Genomic DNA, 22,761 nt, shown 5'->3' with positions numbered 1-22,761 from the left:
CAGGAGGAGGCACTGCTTCCTGAGTTGGTTCTCACTTTCAATCATACTAATGATGTCTTATTGCAGGGAGAGGCAATCGGCTTGTCTTATTGTCCTCCGGGGGATTGCATCTACTTTTTGGATGGCAGATCTACTTCTGCCATCTCGTCTCGTTCAGCTGGGAATTATGAAGCTGTGCTTTCCTCTGGTAGATCTGCAACTATGTCCCAGAAGTGCCTCCAGTCGGCCTTTCCATAGGTCAGGCGATCTATTGGGGGAGGAGGTATTGCTGGCCCCATTCCAAGGTGAATAACAATGGGCAGATGGTCATTGGGCCACACCATTGTTGCCATTGCTTTGGCTCTTAAGGTGATGCCATGAAGGATAGTGAAGTTGATAACGTGTCCTCAACCATCCCTTCCACCATTGTCATTGGCCCGAAGTTGAGGAAGGTAATACAAACCATCTGCCACCTTGTTCTTATCAGCCTTGATATACTCGATATGAAAGATCCAAGAGAGATGGAAGGAGTATATAGAAGAACTGTTTATTAAAGAACTTCGACCAACAAAGTTAGACATTGAAAAAGAATATGACGTAGAGGAAGATAGCTTAGGTCCAGGCATACTAGGCAATGAGATAGAAAGGGCATTAAGGGAGATGAAACTAAATAAGGCCGTGAGGATGGATAACATTCCCACAAACTATTGAAATGTTCAGGAAAATGTGGGACAAAGAGGCTATATGGGCTGATTTGAAGTATTTATGAGGAAGGAATCTGGCCACAGGACTTTGTGAGATCAGTTTTAGTTCCTATTCCGAAAAAGGTAAAGGCTACATTATGTGAGGACTACAGGACAATAAGTTTGATATCCCACGCAGCTGAAGTTGTTCTCAGGATCATAAACAAAAGGATAGAGTAGGGCAAATGATTACTTAGGGGATGATCAGTTTGGGTTTAGGAAGGGGAGAGGTACACATGATGCCATTGCAGTAATGAGATTATTAATCGAGAGGAATATAGAACAAAACCAGGAGGTATTCGCCTGTTTCGTAGATTTCAAAAAAGCGTTTGATAGAGTGAATTGGGAAAAACTAATGAGTATATTGCAGAAAATAGGAACAGATTGGAGGGAAAGGAAGCTATTCCGCAACCTGTACATGTCTCAGACTGCTCAGGTGCGGGTGGGAAACGGGGGGTCCGGATGGGCAGTGTTAGGAAAAGGTGTAAGGCAGAGTTGCCCATTATCACCGTTGCTGTTCAAACTGTATGCAGAGGAAATGATTAAAGAGGCATGGGAAGAACTGGAGGTAGGAATGAAAGTGGGCGGGGAATTCGTGCAGCCATTTGTGGTATGTCACTTTTTTCCCCTAATATGTGTAATAAAGGCCTGATACCCATAGTAGTAGTTTTAGGGGAGGCGACCAACAGCTAAGGTCATTTGCACCATTATAGATGGACAAGAAAGAATGAAGAGTTGAGAGAAACCCGGCATCGGCATTAGCCTGCTCTTAACGAAAGGTGCCAAGGGGTCCGCAGCTTAACGTCCCATCCGACGGACGGCGCACTCACTCACAGTGCTCTCTACAAAGCACCAAGGATAGGGATCTGGATGCCACAAAAAAATATCTGCCACCTCTGGGATTCAAACCCTGGCCCTTTTGGTGGGAAGCCAGCACATTAGCTACCACACCATCTTGATTCCCTTGTGATCAGTCCTCAAAATTAAGTGTCGCTCATACAAATACTGGGAAAACCTGTTCACACAATAAATAATAGACAAGGCTTCCCTATCAATTTTGAATAATTTCTTTGGCCTTACTCAGTGATCAAGAGGCAAAGGTTATCGGCCTTGATGGTCCATCGGGGTACTCGAGCAATAAAACACTGCCTAAGCCATACAGAGAAGCATGACACTCCAGCCCCAGAGGTAAGGATGGATCATAATGAGCCTGATCACAGGGCCTGAAGTTATTGCTGTTTTAACAGCTGTAAAAACTTCTTCACATCTCTGACACCATGCCTATAGGTACATTGTTCCTGAGAATTTCATGCATAGGAGCAAAGATAGATGACAGATTTTGAATAGCACTCAATCCATGGATCGAATCCAATTCAATAGAATCAATCAATTCCAGGAAGGCCATGAGCTGCAATGTGTTTTGGGGTGGCGGACTATTGCAATTATTTTTCTATTTGTTGGATGCAACCCATACTTGTTTATCTTGTAACCTGGGAATTCTACTGATACACACAATTTACACTTCTTGGGGTTCACTTTAAAGCCTAGGCTCTTTAACCTTTACAAAAATACAACCATATTCTAAGTGTGCTCCTCATCATTTTTACCTGTGACAATATTGTTATCCTGTGAACATGCAACACCTGCCAGACCTTGTAAATCCTGATCCATTGATTTCTGGAAAATAGCAGGATCAGATGCAACTAAAAAGGGTAATCTGGCATAATGGAAAGGTGTATTAATCTTTTAACAGTCTTAGCAAATCCTCCAAGAGGATCAGTTGCTGGAAGGTTTGTGACCGGTCAATTGTGAGATATTTCTCCCCCCCTTTCAAGCTTCACAGGGAGCTCTTTGACCCTAGAGAGTGAAAATCTTTCTATGTCTGACTGGGGGTTCACAGCTATTTCAAAATCTCTACAAATGCTAATGCTACGAAGGCAAAAGGTTATGCTCTAGGTGAGCAAAATACTGGCTGGCTTTGCTCCTGGTTCTAGGTGTAGTTTAGCTTCACTTCTCTTAAACGACCTCAGGCTGCCATCTCAAAGCCCTTTAAACAGTTGCCCAGCACCTGAGACATTACTGCTCTACGAAATTTCAATCTTGATGATCGGTAAAGGGAAATTTAATCCTTGTTCTCTTGTACTCTTTACGCAATTGATTGGAATGGTTGACTTCCATTCCTAAAAGGGAGGTCCACCATTCCTTCCTTTGGTTTTATTGTCGTGCTGGGAGTAAGATCGCAGCTTGACAGGGGCGCCCTTTAATGGCAAATGAAAAAAATTCTTTAATTAATATTCCTCCAAAATGGCTGATTTTGAAGACCACATTTCCATGCAAATGATATGTAAAGCCAATATAACCCTGTCAATGTAAATTAACTATTGATATTGAACAAGGGCAGATCATGATCATGTTCCCAGCTAAAATTTTTGTTCCCATCTCAAGAGCATTGGGCTTGATTGGGAAATTTACGCCATTCCTTTCGGAGGGATAAGACAAGGATTTGATTGATAAAATCCTGTACAACAGCCCATTTACAGGCCACACATTCCGAGCTCATCTTAATGTACCTGAAGTCACATCAACCTGCCTCCTACCCTCTCTGTTAGGCTCCAACAGGTCATCTTCAGGGTACATTGAGCTCAAGTTCTTCTGCTCCATTAGGCTGTTTTTTTTTCAAGAATGAACCTCAAACTAAAAGCAAGTTAAATAGGATTCCAAATGGGTCAAATAATAGAAATGTTCTTACCTGTATTTAATTGCATTTGCTCACTCTCCTCTTCGTGACAGGGGTATAGCAGGTTGCCTGATGAATGTTGAGATGACAGTTTCACTGACAAGATTCATTTACTTTAAAGGCCAGACTCCCTGGGATGGTTAAAAATTGATTATCCATCCAAATACTTAGATGACACCATTCAGCCACTCTAGGAATTTGTGAAATACCAGGTTTCAAATAAAAGAGACAACCTAATGATATAACAACATTTTATTGTGATGAAATAGTTGCTTCTTTAGATGCAAAATTATTAAACCAGACACCCAAAAACAAAATTTGGAAACGACAATTAACTGATCTTTTCTAATTTCTCAATTACATTGAAGATATAAACAAAACATTTTGAATGGAGAGTTAAGTAGCTGGTTGCTACGGACTTTCCATGAAGTACTATTAAAAAAACCTTTTCTTTCCTTTTGAAGTTCTATTAAAACTGAAATGTAATGAAGATTTTAAAATAATTTAGATAAAGACCAGCCCTGATGTAAAATGAACAATATTTTTTGCATTCCCAAAGACATGACAGCTCTCATAAAATTAAAATGTGCCGAAGGTTCATTATACAAAGCCCAATCTATTTAAAATGTATTTGCGGCATCTTTATCAGCCACATAGAAATTCCAAGGAGCTGCCAGCAGTACCAAAATAGACACACAATCAGTACACTTACAACCACAGAACATCTTAGCAAGAAAAATCACAGAAATGTTGAATTCTTGTGCAAAATAGTCCAACTCTTTGAATGATGATATTTCTGCTACATACTTTAACATGGTTCTTGTTAAAGAAAAAGGAAAGTAACAAAGAGCCATTCACTCAATGGTCAACACAAACACACACAATCTTCATTTATATATAATCACACAGTAACAATGTCAATAATGACTATAATACAAAAATATGCAACTTCATGCAAGTAAATCCAGCCTTTCCACACAGAGTCGGACAGATTAGCATCAATCAGTTTACAGTATCGTAATAGCACCTTCTTGATGAATATATAAAAATCCTAATTATGCACTGAGGAAAGTTGTGGCAAGCTTATTTTTCTGTTAAGAACAGGCCATATTTTATCTGGACTACTTTACCTTTAAAATTAACCTGCTGAGAGCAATTAAATTTTAAATATGTAGTACACTTAATCACTGTGGAATTGGAGTGTAGCTTCATATAATCCACTCATGACCAGATCATAAAATATATGCTTAATAAACAACTGAAAATAGAGATAAGTCCATTAATGTGGCAAAATTAAACTTTGGCAGCCACCAACCACTAAATTGCACGTAATCACTTGATTCAGTTTCCTAGTTTCCTTGCATTCATTATCATGTAGGGAAATAAGGTATTCATACATTTGATAACATATATTACAAATTATATTACAGGTTGTCTCCCTATTTTAAGCCATTCACAAACTAAACAATAGGCCAGGAGGCATTTAATGGAATGGCATTAGAGATGAAGAATATATAAGTTTTTAATACAGGTTTTTAAGGCTTTTGTTTATATGTCTTAGTTCCTTAATGGGTCAAGGCTCTCTATGGAGAAGTCTTCATTCCCAAATGATATTCCTCTGCTAAATCCATCCTGAAAAGAAAAAAATGGTTCTGTTTTCACCTGCTTCAAAAATGTTTACCTGAATCTGGGATGCTTTCCACAGTCTCCCAATGCTTTCTGTCGGTCTGTCTTTCAGCTCTATTTTCAGTTGGGAAAACAAAAATATGTGCACAGAGCCAAGTCGGGACTGTAAGGGGGATGAAGGTGCTTTGGGCCAGGCAGTTGGCAACAATGAAGGACGTGTGGCTGGGCACTCCATTGCACCTTGTTACTAAGTCGAAAATAACTTTGTGCAGAGACATGTCTTTCCATTCAGACTGCTCAGAGCAAACTGGCTAATGGCTGTATTGGAAGAGTAGACCCCTAAAAACGGGCGTCTGCTGGGGGGGAGGGAAATATTCTCCTCACAGGTGGCACTAAGTCAACTTTGGACATTTCTAAACATTAAGTCCCCCAATTGCTCTCGAATGCGAATACCATCCGTATAGCATTAAATCTGAATTTTATCTACCCCTCATTTAATAATTCTGCAGGGATTTTTAGTTTTACTGTAGGTCTTTCAGTTCCATTGCAACCTGGAAACATTTCATTAATTTGTAGGGAGCCTACAATATACTAATGCTTGGACAATAAGAAGAAATTAAGAGATAAGGTTAGGAAATAACGGACATCTAATGCAAAGAGAGGGATTATGACAGTATAAATAATTGATTAAGAGAATTTACAAAAGGTAAATGAAGTGGGAAGTCTGTTGAAAATATTAGAAAGAAAATGAAAGACTCTCATGGTTGTACCCTAAAGATGAAAGAGTCATCTGACGGAAATGTTAGAAGTAAGAACTATTATGAAAAATTAAGAAATCAAGAGGCAACCTGAGAATACCAATTCACAACAAAATTTGTTCTAATGGAAATGGAATATTATTTATGCCTACATTTCAGAGCCAATGAGTAATGAAGATGATTTTTGGCCCTCGGTACGAATACAAAAAATTGTTTCTGAAATGCTAGCCTGTTTTCTTCTAAAGGAATAACTTTATCATTTCTATGAAAATACAATGAAATAATGTTTCATTAAAAACGCTTAAGGTTATTTAGGAGAGTAATATGGCTAGGTGGGTATATTGAAAGCATTTTTTTGCAAATGCAATCAAATTACAAAAGGCACGCTCGCTGCCAGTTTTCCCGTTTCAAGATCCTTCACCTTTGTCTACAGCCATGCTAAATGTTGCTTCAAGAGCAGCTGACTCTCCAGAATAAAGGGACCCACCCTGCCTAACCCTCCAAGTGGTGAAATTTGGAGCCAATCAAGAATGTATGAAAACTCGATGCCTACAAATCAGTGTTTGCATATCATGTTATAGGTTCGTCTGGAAAGTAGTACCCATTTTACAATTAAAAAATTACGGATATATATTTTATTAAAAAAACATTTATTTATCAACTAAAAAACCTTAAGCTACTTCTCTACATAGTCATTTGTCATAATGTGTGACAAGTTCTCGTTTCCTATTCCACTGCCATTTGAATTTCATATGACTCTGCCAGTACATTGAGATAAGTAGCCGCCCCTTCTTTCAGGTATTCATCACTTTAAAATTTCATCTTCAGTGATAATGTGAGACAAGAAAAAGTCATCTTCATCAAAATAACATACAAGAAAATTCATTGATCTGTTTCTCCTAGTGATCATAATTAATTTTAGGGATCTTGCACAAATATTCCCATTCTTCAGATGGCCTTTTACAATTTTATGAAAATATTTTGCATAAAACATCAGGGAACCATTGACTGATTTCATCAAGAGCAATATGCCAACCATTTGTCATGAGTTTGTCAACTGAACTCAGCAGTTTATCCATAATGACCAGTGGGCACTCTGAATACTCATCATCATGGACATTCTTACTCCCCAAGTTGAAATTTTACATCAGAAAACTCATAAATTACTAAATAAAATCTCTCAAAGCAAATAGATTGAAAGAGAATGCAATAGCATAGAGGATAGAGGAACAAGGCAAGGATGGATGAAGCTTTGTTTTCAGTGATTTTACTGTTGAAAATTTAAGTGAATAAAATCTAGTGGAAAAAGTTTCATTTGATGAAACTGGGGATGGTATGCTCATCAGTTGCATGTCAATTTCATTAGCAGAAAACTAACCAGGAACCAATTGGAAAAATATTCCTGAAACATGGGTCATTCATGGTACTTTTAGTATTGGAAAAGGCTAAGTAAATAATATGTATATAGTAAGTAAGCTTTTAGTAAGTCCTTTGCCTCACTAATCTCATTTGTCTCCATCAACATTCTATATTTGACGTCTAATATCTCATGGTTGCTCATTTGTGTGTTGAGAAATATAATTGCAGCTCTAACTTCAAATATGGTGGCATTTTCAATATTCTTAAACATCAATAACACTCACAGAAATGACTAAAATATTGACAACATCATGAAACTTCACACACAGTGAGCAGACAAAACAACTGGAGGTATTTCAGCATTGGCTATTTGTATTGTAAACACTCCATGTAGAAGAAATTGGTACTCCTTTCAGGACGATCCTCATATATTCTGAATATTTGTAGATTCTACAATATGCCAGGCTAATATTAAAAATAGGGGCTCAATAGTTAAAACTAGATAAGGTGAACCGGGATTAGGAGATTTCATACTTTGCTTGATTTGTTGTTGAAGTTGGAACTCAAAATATAAATTATGAAATAAAAACTTCAATTTTTGCTATAAAAAGCAAGTTATCCACTGAAAGGTTGCTTTGATAGGCGAGGTTAGAGCTCACTTAACAATAAGTCCTATAAGGCATGTGGAATTCACTCATCAGGGCAAGGGTCCCTTTCCCTCTGCTGCCAGTGGTTTCCCAGAACATCTAGTACCCACTGAAGCTGAGGGTGCCCAGAGGCATCGCCTAGAATTGGACCTGGGCCCTCCAGCTCAGCCCTCTACCCACTGGGTTAACTTGTCCCTATGAGTCAGCATTATTTGAGTCAGATGTCAGTATTTGACCTACATGAATGGAACATGTGTAATATCAATATATAAATACATAAAATACAGAAATAAAAGCAGCTACTGACCTTCATTTCTAATATCTTCCTGTCTAGCAATCCAATGGCATTTTCCAGATCCTGGGTGGATGCATCATTGGTACTATTCACTCCACCAAAATCTCCCATCCCAAAGGGATCAATAATCTGATTGCTACCTGTAATTACCATCAAAATCAACTATCATATTTCCATGCTCAGTGAAATAAGTGGCTGTAAACTACATGGATAAAATTACTGACTAAAATCTCTCAAAGAAAAAAGATTGAAAGAAGCAAATTATTAGCATAGAAGATAGAGGAAGCATAGAAGAACAAGGTAAGGGTATGTGAAGCTTTGTTTTTACAGATATTAGAGTGAACTGCAAAAATTTAAGTAAATTAAAGTGAAAAAATTTTGTTAGACAAAATTGGGGATGCTATGCATAGTTGCATGTCAATTTCATAAGTAGAAAACTAACCTAAAACCAAATGGAAAAATATTCATTATATATGAGGTGCTCAATAATTATTTAGAAAATCAAAGAGATGACACTTACAAAAGTTTCAGCTATAACCATCATGTGGTTTAATTTTCGTAGTCTATTGAAACAAATATTTAATTAGAAAAATGGGTTTTATGCAGTGATTAAATACTTCTATTTAAAAGGCTCAACTCAAAAGAGATCAAAGCCGAGTTGGATGAAGTTCATGGCACTTGTACCCAAAATTAATAAGAGATATTTACCAGAGTACGAGGGCAGTTCAATAAGTACCTGTGTTTGACAACAAAGGGTGTTCCTGAGGGAAGTTTATGTTATCATCGTGTGCCCCTATCTATCAAATGACGGTGTAACAAATTTCAGACTGATTTAAAGGTTAGTTTGGATTTGGCAGCCATTTGAGTAAGACGTGTTTCGTGATTTTCACTAAGATGGAAAAATAGCAGTATCGTCCGGTAATTCGCTTTTTGTTTTTGGATGGGAAGAAATGCGAGGAGATAAAAGCAAAGTTGGATGCTGCTTATGGACATACTTCGCCATCTATGATCACAGATATTGGTTCAACGAATTGAAATGTGGGCAAACATCTGTTTTTGATGAGGAGCGACCAGGATGCCCGGCAGACGTGGTTACAGAGGAAATCATTCAAAAAGTCCACGCCACGATTCTCGCTGATCGATAAACAAAAGTGCGCGAAGTAGCAGAGGCTGTGGGTGTGTTGACCAGAATGGCAATTAATGTTTTACATGATAAGTTGGCGATAAAAAATTGTTGGCCCGATGGGTACCGCAATTGCCCACGGTGGACAACAAGCTGATCCAGCTTTCAACTTCGAACTGGCCGCCAAACTGCATGAAATACTTTATGAATTGCTGCCGCACCCCCCGTATTCACCTGATCTGGCTCCATGTGACTTTTCCTTATTCCCTAACATGAAGAAATGACTTGTGGGAAAAAAATTTAGCCTCAAACGAGGAAGTTATCGCCGAGACAGAGGCAGAGGTGGATTTTGGAGAGTCCGACAAATCTTATTTTTTGGAGGTGTTAAAAAAATGGCCAGAACATTGGGAGAAGTGTATCTTTCTAAAAGGAGACTATGTTGAAATGTATGAAAAATGTTTTTTTCATTTCTAACATGGGTACTTATTGAACCGCCCTCGTATTCATCCCGATTTTGTCTCCTCAATTGAGACAATTACATAGTAAAAGAACGATTTTTCATCCTACCTCAATAACACACTTCATTTTAATTAAAATGGATTACAAGTACTCTGCAAAGTCACCCTTTTCAAAGTGAGCCAGTGGATTTCCATGTCAAAAGTGAGCCTTCATTAGCAAATGATCAGCTTTTATAAGTCTCAAGGTGCACAATTTCCAAGGCGATGAGCATTAGCAAATACATCAATTAATATACATGTATTTCATAGAATTCTGAAAAGGTTACTACATGAAGCTATTGCTGAAATGCCAGGTTTTCTGTTAACTATCAAGGAATACAGTAGGGAGTTCAAATCAATTAAAGCTCCAGGAGCTTAGCACTAGTTATTTTCTATGAAGAAATGAGTTAAAAAAAGTGGGTCAGGAGCTTGGTTGGCATCCTTAGCAGCACTCTTCACTGATTATTTTAAAGTTAAGAGATAAAGAATTACTCCTTGAAATATCCCATGAACTCTGCTTATCATATGAAATTAATGGAACTTTACTCACAGGCAAATAATAGCATGAAGGATTCTGATACAGAAAATGTGCTCAACATAATATAAATTTCTAAGCTGAAGTTAGCCCATTAGTTCACAAGGAAATGAAACATTTATCAACACTTCCTTATTCCACATACACAGAAAATGGCAAGAGGATGTTACAGCCTGATGTGGTAATATGTACCTAACCCTTGTTATGAATGCAGGGGGTAGAAATCAGCAAAACTCAATGAGAGGTTTATACTCTAATGCTGGTTTGCATATACAAGAGAAAAAATAAATCTTACACCAAGATTTCAGGCATAAAATGTGGAAATATTAAATATTTATTAATGATAAAGTGAAATTTATAAGATGCATATTCCCATTCATAGGTCATTTGCAGAGCATCTCATACATTGTGTCAGGTTATTATTTTCATTTAGGTCATTCATTCCCTCAAATTGAAGATGTGAAAACTTTAGCAATTCACCATTGTATCAAGAATTCAGTCAATATTTTTGGTGAAGTACATGCCAATAAAGTCATGAATGCAAAATTAGCCCATGAATAATTTGTGGTTTTAAAGCTATATGAATGAAATAAAAATTTAACTAAAAGGTTTCATTGCAGCCAGCTCAATTTTATCAATTTAATATAATTTCAGAACATATGATTTTATATTCAATTTGTAATTTTATTCCTAGAAAAAGTCCTTCATGCATATTTGTCCTCAATGAATTCAATACTACAAATATTCTGGAAATCAAATCTTTTGAATAAAAAGTTATGTGGTAATATCTTATTAAGTAAAGTTATATCACACTATTAAATTTATGTTTCCAGCAAAGGAAGTGTATCAAGATAATGCATGATAAGAGGATAATACAAGAGTGCCAGCAGTATAACTAAGAGCAGTACAGGGAGGGGTTACCTATGACTTAGAATGATGGAGTAAACAATACAAATATAACTAGTTCTTCTCCTGGTATAAATATTATTACAAATATTAATGTAAATTTTTAATTTATAACCATAAACTAAATCATTTAAATGCTTTCTCGCATTTTACTGCAAGACTTTCACCATCAGATGGTATAATTCTTTATTCACCATTTCACCACCTTGGTTCACCTTTGAACATTTTCTTTCCATAGACATTACCTTTAAATGCAGGGCCATTCCCAATCTTGGATGGGGGGTTGAATGGCTCAGAGCCAAACAGATCAGTAGCATTAGCGTTCGAAGGAGTGCTCCCAGGAACAGAACGTCTGGAAGTTGGCTTCGGAGGTGGAGCCACTGTGGGGTTCAGGTTCATCAAGGTCAGTTTTTAGCAAAAAGCATATGCTAGCTACATTAAACAGAATTATGTAAATAGTGAGGATCACCAGGGTAGTTCACCCACGACACTGAAATATTACTGGTCCCCTGGAAATATGGTATGCCATTGTACCATATTCTATGTAAGTGAACTAAGACATCGTGCTTGGGAATGAATGCTATTCTAAAAACAGCCATGATATATGGAATGGAATATTAGATAGGCTGATTGAACTAATTGAATTTGCAAGGGTAAGGAGACATCTATATTTGAATATACTCCTCTAAATTTTAACATTTATACTGCATGATATTTTCATCCATGAAGGTTTCATTTTATTTTCAATCGTTCATACTTATTTTAAATGACGAACGAGTTGGTTTTAGTTAAATTCACCATTTGGAAAATTGCCTAAATTGAAAACTTTGGTATATGGATACAATTTTAAGACCCCTGAATTCAGGCATAATTTTTCAATATATTTAAGATGGTAGAAAATCCGGGAAAAGCTGCCAGTTATCCCATTGGTGAACCATATCTAGCCAAGTGCATTAGGGATAGAACACAATTTAGTTGAGCATTAATGATGGAAACAACCGACATGGTATGTGCAAGACTTTAACCATGGCTTTGCAACTCATGGACTGTTTGTGATACTCATTATGCGACTTATTTGAATTTTCTCAGAATACCTATTCTATGTTTGATGCCACAAAAGCTAAAATAAATTGTTTTACCTTCATGCAAAACCTATTATTTCAATCTATGTTACAGCAGCTCAGATTTGTTCCTTTCTTGTAATGTTTAAAAAAGGAGTGCATATTAAATGAATGTTCATTTAGCATTGCACTCTTCTATACAGAATAGAGAAAATGTAAAACACAGAAGTTGAGCTAAAACCTTTATGCAGAAATCTATGCCATTGCTTGCCTTAAAGGGAAAGGTATATGGAATAGCCAAAGCTAATGAATACAAGGGAAATCAATGAGGGTAGAGAACAGATAGTACAAAAATGTTTAAATGAAAATATTAAATACTGCTGAAAACATTTTATGATATGAAATTAAAAACTTTTAAGGATGCCAATCTACAAGCCAAGTTTGAAAGGTTGAAAAGCTTCATATCCAGCTGTTCCCAAGTGGACAAACGAGTTTAAGTCCTTTATTTCTATTCCATTCCAAGAACTTTACAAATTACCTCTTTATTTTGAACTTACACATGCAAAAATTTATATTTAAGTTTCAAATAATTTAATTATCTTTAAAATTGTGATTTTATTAAAATTTTGAGGTGCTGGGAAGAGAATAGCATGGATAATCCACAGAATGGATACGTGGGAATCCACAGATAATCCACCCAGGGATAATCATGAGCCTTCTGCCACAACGCGGTGGTAAATTTACCCCACTACAAAACCCTGTTCATTGCCCTTGTCTAACTAACTTTGTCCCAACTCAAAAAAACAAGTCGAGGTGAGGAATCAATACCCCACAGAAATATTTGTATTTTGAATTTGGGCAACCATCAATTTAACACATTCGCAATGGTTCACTCTCTGAAATCCTACTCCTCAAATGCGGTGAAAATGGAGGATGTTGTACCTCCATAACCTTTACTACTCCCAAAACCACGAAAAAATATAAATAATTAAAACATGGAATAAATAAATACAATCTAGAGTAACTTGTTATTTAAAGGTTAACATTCATTTTATTTATTTTGATAACCATAATTTTTAAAATTTCAAGTTATGATGGTGTACCACAGAGAGGGTGAAAAGGTACATTCACAGCAGCCAACCATGTGAACATACTATGTATGCTCACAGCAGCGAAAGGGTTAAATACTTTGTAATTCAGTTTTCCTCTCCATCAAAAGGGTTATGAAAATAATTAAAGTGAAAATGCCAACAATGTTGGCAGGGAAATAAAGGGGATATAAAAATATAATAACATAGGACTGTTATGCAAGGATCCTTAAAATAAAGTAATTTGAAATTTCTTTTAAAAATTTGCAGAAAATATATTCATAATCTGTATCCACAAATTTAAATGGAAAGATACTCACAGAGTGGAGCAGTTTGGCTGAAATTCCCATTGGTGGTTGGTGCTGGGATTACTGGAGGTGTTACACTGGACACAGTACTATTTTCAAATGCTCGAGGATTGAACTCCTCTTCCAACAAGAGCCCTTGTAAGCGAGTGCCAACATATGGTGCTGGTGGCTCAATTATTGGACTAAGGGAAGTGAGGAGGTCCGTGCTGAAAGAGAAGAATTTAGCAAAAAATTAACCAAAGCAAAACCTAAAGTAAGAATAAATGATCGATGTTTCAAATACAATTAAAAAAAGTTTGACTATGAATGCATAAAGAAATTCATCTTCAGTTGATAGCCTGAATCTTGGTAACATTTATGCCATTGCAAGCACATAATCACCATATCCCATATTCACCATGAATCATTCACAGGATACAATAAAACTTTGAAACATTGGATAAGTCACAACTTAATTTTATCATCCCATATTGTTAATGATTAATTATTTATCTATTTAATCTCTCTGACGATCTATCTATTTAATGGCTTTAATTGGCGGAGATTGAGACTGTGTAGGCCCTCCTCCTACCTAACGCCTAAACACAACATTGATGGATACTTAAAAATGAGAATATTTTTATTTATATTAGTATTCTACTGATCAAGACAGGTTTTGGATGTACACACCCTATACAATTTCCTTGCCTCTCCAAACAAAATACAACCAGACATCAGACGCCACAATTAATCCTCATTTAATTATGCATACTTAAAATGAGAATATTTACCATACTGAATTACTGCAATACAGGAGGGATCACACAAGGAATAGTTACATTAATATTGGCACCTAGAACTTTGAAAATGGAGAGATTATCAAAGAATAATTTGCTGCTAGAACTGTCTTACTTGAATGGGTCGTTGGCTCCAAATCCTCCAGTTTCAAATGATCTCGGTGGCACTGGCGGAGGTCCCCCCACACCATTCGTCGAAACGTTGATCAGATGGTTGCCATTAGTGCTGTTAGTGTGGTTCATCCCATTGCTGCTGCTACTGCTTTTGCTGTTGTTATTGACTATGTTGTCAGGTGAGGACGGGAATGAAGAGGAAGAGGATGATGACGTTGAGGAGGCTGATGAGTTTGATGAGCTCACTATCTCCCTCTCCCCAATGCTCCCATTTTGGCCATTACCTGCCACTTCCACATCAACATTGACATTGACCACCAAAAGATCAGAGATATTGTTGCGGTGTAAATAGTCATCAACTTCGTTCTGGAATGAAAAGCAGGGGCTTAGTTAGGGGAATACAGTGTAATACACATTAGAAACATTACACGTCAGAAACATTCCATTTAGTAGTAGTAGTTTTTAGGGGATATGAGTAACAGCTAAGGTAATTTGTTAATTAAACCTAAATAATCATTAGAGATGAATGGGAAAGGAAAAAGGTTGGAGAGAAACCCGCATCAGCATTGGCCTACTCTTAATGAAAGCCACCCAAGGGTCTGCAGTTTAACATCCCATTCTATGGGCATCATGCTCACTCAAAGTGCTCTCTCCACAAAGCACCTCATGTAAGGATCGAGATACCACTGAAAAATATCTGCCATCTCCAGGATTTGAACCTGGGCCCTTTGAAAGGGCCCAGGTTCAAATTTAGATTATTTAGTTCAATGTTAGCCACTACACCATTCTAATCCTCGAAACACTACAACTCATCATACTTAAAAGTCATTATGAATCAAAAAAATGTAACCCATTCACAGAAACTGCAGGAAAGGGCACAAAAGTAACTTTAAAGGAGTCTCCTACTGATTAGCAAAGAAATTTGACAACAGAAAACTGCACTTATTGGAATTCAAATTGTAGCTAATGAAAGGGATACTGTGATTTGATTGAATGAAGAGTGTGGTGTCGGGTCCAATCAGATTGAGATCAAACATAGAATCATAGAGAAAAGAAATCAAACATAGAATGAACACTCAGAAAGTCAATGAAGTTGGAGTGGCATTGGTGTTGATTTACTTTAAATGAACTAATACAAAGAGATATAAATAGAAACATAGAGGTGGACATAAAAGAAATTATGCATTAGTCCCTGTTTTATCAAGAAGTTTTGATGCATTAAAGGCATATATGATACATGTAAGATGGCATTCATTTCCAAAACGCAGTTAGGCAAATACTTTCATATATTCATACTTTGTAAAGTATGTTTACACATGTACTCATGTGTAAAGAGTCACTCATATATAATGAGTAACTCTTTACACATTCAGGATGATATTACTCTGTTGAAATATATTGAAGTGGTCTAGAAAGTTAGAATACCTTTCCAAGAATGCAGGCCAAATCCTGAAGACGACGTCTTAACTCTGCATTTTCAGCTTCAACCCTTCGCACTCTCTGCTGAGCCACCATCGTTCTCCTTTGGGTCTCCAAATCTTTACCAGAAGTCTCAAGGAAACGACGGTATGCCAACTCAAAGGCTTGACCAATTGTCAGGGTTATTTCTTCAGCCTAAGAAAGTTGATCAATTTGAAAAAAAGTGATAATGTTAACTTATTTGTATGAACTGAAGTCATCCTGCTTACTCCGAAGAATCCAAAATTAACAGAGTAAAGTTACATACCAGTTTGTCACTGACAAACACAAAGCACACATGCTTGTCAGAATCTGCATCCTTAGCTATAAAGCTGAAAAACTTCTTCTCTCCCTTGTCATCAGCACAGTATGATATTCGATGTAGAGGAAACTGGTACATGATTGCCTGCAAAGTAAACCATGGGGAAGGGTATAGTAAGATGTGATTTCCTATAAAATTATTTAATGGTTGCAATATCAAAATTTGAGGGTGCATGTAAAATTATATGCCATCTCATAATATAAAAGCTTAATTTAAACAAAATTATGGATTAATTCTCAAATCACTGCTTTGATATGCATTCATTTTGATATGAAAATTACCATAAAATATGCTGCCCAAATTCAATACATTGACACTAACAGAAAAATCAACTAGTTCAACCTAATTATTGAAGATGTAATCAATACAGTAGAAAGAATGAAACGGACACGATTTTTTTAAAACTCTCTATCAAAATAGCTTTCTTTCGATGAATTTCGTTAAAGGTAGTATAACTGATAATGTCTAGATGGTCTCCAACCATGATCTACATTTCATGAGAACTTTCCAATAGATAGCTTTATTTTGCTTGTTCATGAAACTTTTAAATTTAAGGAAATGCTAAACAAATGGAACTAAATTACTAAATGAATTTACCAAAATAGAATAACATGAAAAATAATCCTTCAAACTTTTATTCTTTCATTGAGGTTTCATATTCTCGTATTTATACAAAATACAATAATCGACTGCAATAAGAATTATCAAATAGTATGTATAACTTTTGTTTTCCATGAAAATGATTAATTTTCTCAAAATAAGTACTCCCTAAAGTACTTGTATGGGCAGCACAAGGACTTGAGCAAGAAAATTTGCCTGGACTTGTTAACTGATTCACCACATCTGCTACAAATCCAAAAACTACTGGAATCAATGCCTTAGAATTTTTAGATTCTCTTTTAGAATAAATTTATTCAATTCGATTTTTAACAGATATTTGGTTGCCCTGTCAGATATTCGTAAGAAAAAACAGGTTGATAACAACAGTAACCTGGCTGCTATGGGCTACCACCAAGCCTTGATGCTGCGATGTACAGTCCCCCAGGAAAATATTTCTGATACTTTTTATATAAACCTTGTAAATTGTTTTTTTTAATTAAATTTTTGTACTGAAAAAAGAACATTATAAAACACGCGTGCACACATGTGAGGCGCAGTAAGATCAAATTTTTACCAATGAAGTTGCATTAGAATATGAAATGTAAATGGAGGGACTCCTCAAGGGCCCTTTGACTAGAACCACCTCAAGCTATTACTATCACTTCACAATAAACCATTGGAATAACAAAAACATTGGATCTCACAATAAAATTTTCAACTGAAACAGTGAATGAAAAACCAAGTATTTTTGTAAATATTAACTTTCTGATCTTAACTATCTGACTTAGCTAAATAGAACCAAATTATTTCATTTTATTTTCTATTAAATATTTACTTAAGTAAAGCACAATGTTACATCTCAATTATCAATATGAAAATAAACTTTAGAGCCAAACTGGAAACATCATGAAGATCAAAACTCAATTACACCTGTCTAACCTTTGTCTTTGGGTCCTGCACAGCCACGCCATCCACGCTTATTGTCAGCTCAACTTTTGGTGTCCTTCCTCCTGTGGACCCAGCCTCTGCCTTACGGAGTTGTTGGCTGAACTTGATCTTCCTGATCCCTTCCTTGACCACTTCAATACCTTTAGCCTCTTCCACCTCTGTGCTGCCAAGGAACTGCAAGCAATGCAAGAAGTCAGGTTTTAGTATAGGAAAATCATTACCTGAGGAAATTTCTCTCACAGTTCTATTTTAGTGAACCTCTAAGCGTTGAGCCACATGAAACAGATGGATGGTGGAATGCATCAAAACATGACTTTTCCAATAGTACACTAGTGCAGCAAATCAATGAAAAACTGTGTGAATTTCTTAATGGGAAAGAATGGGGGGCTGCTGCAGAACTTAAAAATTGACTAAAGTAAAATCTAACCTACGGAGGACATAAAAATCTAACAACCTCATTCCTGTTAGCATTTGCAGTGTTACCTTTCCTCCCTACTGCACTTAAATATACATATGCCTACTGCTAGAAGGGGAACTTTCTGCATTGACACTATAGAGAAACTTTAAGAATCCCACATATTAATGGCATAGATTAAGGAAAAACTATTACAACTTTTGAACCAAAATAATTGCTTTATTTAAATGTAAATCACTCATTATATGAAAATTGTGACTAATGTTATGAAAATTACAATCTTTACTATTTTTCTTAAAAAGTCATCTACATTATCTGTTCAATCACCTTTGATGGCATGTCTTTTAAGTGGCCTACGACCATGTTAAACTGCCTGGTTAAAGAGTTGATTGCTTTCAATGTCAGAATGTTTTCCAACAATTCTTTTCACTTTAACCCACTTTTTGACTTTCTAACTTTTAGATTTCCTGGGGTGTCTGAGCACGCCCATCTTGACTTCCTAATGACCACACGATAGCTCTACAGAGGCTTAATGATCTTAACTATTGCTATCTTGTTAGCATTAAGTGTATAATGTACATTCTACGAAATGAAATTCAGACTTTGAAGAAAACAAAACTGGCAAGTTAGAATGAAAAAAATTATTAGGTTTAGGTCATTAGGACCTTACTTATACTTTCTAGTATCGCACACATATCTTCCCTTAATTATAATTATCCCTTCATACTCTATGCTAATTCACCAATGACACAATAAATTAACAACAACATAATATTTATAAACTCATTTCCCTTTGATCATATTATATAAATCATGAGAATTTTCAAAGAAAATTTCACATTGGCTGTCAAAAGCATATGAATAAATTTTAACTTAAAACAAATTTTATAATTTCCTTCAACACACAAGTATTTCACTATTTTCACTAAGAAATGGCGGGCCATATGATGAATACGCTATGCACAATGTGGAGTTAATTGCCTACAGTAAACTAAAAAAGGCAGTCAAAGCAATTCATATTTAATTATACAGACGTGTGAAATGTAGGACAAACAAACAGAGCTCCCACATTAAATGATATGAGATAATAAATTTAAAATGATTCCTATCAGGCAAGGGTTTTCTTCCATCAAAGCGCAGACTCACATCTTTGTCTTGGATTCTGTACTTTCATCTATGGAATTTTCTCAGTAGATAGATGTTCTTAAACATTTAATACCATTGAATCTTCCAAATTTTACAGTTATTTTGAAGATTTGAGCTTTTTACATAAATTAATTCATTTAGCATTATGATTTTGCTTTATACACTGATCTCTGAGGGACCTCTCAATGACCATGGTACAACATTACATTTGATTGGATATAGAAAGTGCGGTCTAGATAACAAAAGAGAGTGGAATTAGATACGGCATCTTCTTTTTGCGTTCTATGAGGGAAAATATCATAAGCTGTTATATATTACAGAGATGTGGAATCTACAGCCCTCAGAGCACTCAACTCAGGTCCAACAAGATAGTAATTAATTGATCCACAGTAGGAGAAACCTTCTATCGTCCCACTGGAGGCCCTAAAGCACTTCCAATACTACAACTGGCCCACCCGTAGAGATGTATGCTCATCTGTTGTGACTACATGTTTTTCCACAAATGAAACAGCTTATTTCAACTCTCCAGTGAAAATACTCTATCTAATTAGGATGAGGAAAATATGCTCTGGAATAAAAGGACTGAGAAAAGTATATCCTGTGACCTCATGCAAATGTGTTCTATTCCAAATGTTATAATGCATACTTAATGCTTATAATGCTTTGTGAATTAAAATAACTTCAATACCATGAGGAATCATGAAAAAAGTTATTATTTTTAAGTGGTATTAAAAAAGGATTTGAGTTATTTTAAATCAGGATCCATTGGTTTTGGCCTCAGAGAAAAACATTCACAAGAAGAAACTTCTTCCTTAAGTATATGGAAATTGTAGCTGAGACTTCTGCAATCCTTCCTACATGGCAAGATCCCTGTTTAAATAATGCCTTTTCCATTCTAAATGCAATAGGCTTTTAATACTCAATAAATGATTTCCCACAAATATACTAGAGATGCAACCAAACAGCAATTCTACACTAAATTAATTATCCTTGCTTCTAAATACCTATGATGACTCCCATTAGGCATTGCTGAATAGCATGAAAACAGCCAAAACCTTTCAGCTCGTCCCCAAGCCTTGGCATGTAGTTGACACTTTTGATGAATTTGAATTTGTAAAGGGGAAATTACACAAAATATAAAAAATAATGCGACGATTCAAACAAGAGTCGGTTTTTGGGGAACATACGTGGCTTAGAACAATAAAAACGTTTAATAATTACATTGAAAGGGAAATTCCATATTGAATCTTTCTATTGCTCAAGCAAGACAAAATGACTACGAGAGAGGCTGTAATTGAGTTAACTTTAATCTTCAGTTTCTCCTCCCCCTTGAGTTCAGTGCCACCTGAACAATTGGATTAAAGATCATCTAATTCAATCAAATCCATAGCGATTCAACGACACACCACTATTTATACATTTTTTTCTATTTGTCAACTAAAACGTGTTGACTGACAAAACATTAGATGTGTTCGCAAGCATCTCTTCCAACTGGTCGCTGTACATCAGGCAAAGAAATAAAACAAGTCAAACATGATAGAAACTCATCAAATGCAACGATTTGAGACAACGCTGACAGGTCGAACCAAAACCTATGCTAAATTTTGGACATAACGTTTCCTGGATAAACGTATTTTTCTCCATTTATTGTTGAGCAACAACAGTGGTGATAAGGTTGGGTGTGTCCATTGCTATGCAACCCACCAAAAATGTAAATCTTGTCAACCCTGAATCTCTAGCCTGTTAAAAAATCCGCACTAGTCCTAGTCATTCATTAAACTAATAACAATTTTTTAACTGAGTGGCTCAATAAGTTTCTACAATTCAAGGGACTGAAGCGTGGCTTACATGAAAAAATCATCTAGCACTCCTCCGTAAATAAAACTCGGAAATGTCACCAGGTGACAACAAATTTGTCAAATGCATGATTTAATTCAGTAGAGAAAATTTGGAATATTTTGTTTATCAAACTATGGCGGCTGGTGTTCTAAATGCGCGATAAACAACTCACAAGATGTGAGGACGGATTTATTTCGATCGATACCTACACGAATCATGTGGGTTAAGTGATTGTCCGTACACATTCGAACATTTCCCGAATATTCGGAGAGTATAAACAAAAGGCAGCCTAAAAACGAGAGAGCAGGGAACATTTCGACCGCCGACTTGAAGAGTGGAAATAAGATTTGATATAAACACGCACCAAGGTGGACGAACGCGACTAGCTAGAGGTGGCCCGCGAGGCGCTGATGCAAGCGGGGGAGAAGATAACGTTGTGGGCATTATAAGGGGAGGGGGACAGCTGTGAGTTAGGTTAGGAAAAGGTGAGAAGGGGGGCCAAAGGGGAAGAGCGCGGCACGAGGCCACTCGGAAACGAGGGCGCGAGGAGCAAGGGGGAAGGTGCCAAGGAGCAGGGAAGGAGTATGGAACCGAAGCGTGGGAGTGAGTAGAAAGAGGTCAACGAACCCGCGCCCCCCATGGCAGTTAATTGTCGTCATTCGTCGCTGTCCGAGGTGCACGACGGATGATGACGGACAACGGGAAGGGTGCTTCGGGGGCGGACTCCGCGAGTAAAACCCATCCCCATGATGAATGATCAATTATGCGTGGCTAGCCACTTCCGCCGGGGATCCCTCGCAAACCAGACTAGGAGGAAGGGTGTTTGGAACCCATTGAGATATTTCATATCAGGTGGATAGAAATCACGTGGTATAAACGAGAACGCCGCCCCCACCCCTCGGGGGGGAAAGCGTCAAATTGTGTTTGAGAAGAGGTACTACTTGACGATCCTGTATAATGTATTATCGTAGGGTTCCAAACAATTCCTCACGCCTTGGTTCCGGAATGAATGGACCATAGTGCCATAAAAAATACTATGAGCGGACATCGATGTCCGGTAATCGCTGTCTACCAAAATATCATTATTCGTTTAATGCTGAGGTACACGATGTCAATGATGCCGTAACGCACAAGAAAATCACGGCGTGGTTTAGCAGAATCAATAATTTATTTCTATCCCTTGTGTCGTCGCTGTAGAACGAAGAGAGTTCATATATATTGAATGGGTTAAAACATTCAAGGCGATCGCCAAATACATTATTTTCCAAGAGAAAACTTCATGCATTCGTAGGTCAACATCTGCATTTTACGTGTTTCCATTATCACGAAGATTAGCTAATTATGGGTTCCCGTGTGAAATAAACAAGGTAGTTTATTTGAAACATCAGGCGATGACAATGTAGCCAACAAATATATTGCTGGAAACGCCTTCACAGGAGAGAGGAATGACAATTCTCACCGCCCCTTCAGGGTATCGAGGA

General features: G+C 36.7%; 1 protein-coding gene across 4 annotated transcripts in view; it reads right to left on the bottom strand.

Annotated features, from left to right (window-relative positions):
* Nucleotides 1-3,693: 3,693 nt before the first annotated feature.
* Nucleotides 3,694-22,761, bottom strand: part of ced-6 (PTB domain-containing adapter protein ced-6) — a 230,092-nt gene continuing 211,024 nt past the window's right edge. For all 4 annotated transcript variants that reach the window (XM_071588306.1, XM_071588289.1, XM_071588297.1 and 1 more), the window contains 8 exons: nt 17,872-18,054; nt 16,279-16,416; nt 15,978-16,166; nt 14,554-14,918; nt 13,675-13,868; nt 11,451-11,585; nt 8,157-8,284; nt 3,694-5,091 (listed from right to left, as the gene is read on the bottom strand). In XM_071588306.1, the coding sequence (XP_071444407.1) occupies nt 5,017-5,091; nt 8,157-8,284; nt 11,451-11,585; nt 13,675-13,868; nt 14,554-14,918; nt 15,978-16,166; nt 16,279-16,416; nt 17,872-18,054 (1,407 nt within the window). In that variant the 3' untranslated portion in view covers nt 3,694-5,016. The remainder of the gene's footprint in view (nt 5,092-8,156; nt 8,285-11,450; nt 11,586-13,674; nt 13,869-14,553; nt 14,919-15,977; nt 16,167-16,278; nt 16,417-17,871; nt 18,055-22,761) is intronic.

Source organism: Hetaerina americana, unplaced genomic scaffold (genome assembly GCF_022747635.1).
Source record: "Hetaerina americana unplaced genomic scaffold, ioHetAmer1.1.p SCAF_1, whole genome shotgun sequence".
Classification (NCBI taxonomy): domain Eukaryota; kingdom Metazoa; phylum Arthropoda; class Insecta; order Odonata; family Calopterygidae; genus Hetaerina; species Hetaerina americana.
Note: the sequence above shows the minus strand (reverse complement) of the source record. Positions and strands in the feature narration are given on the sequence as shown.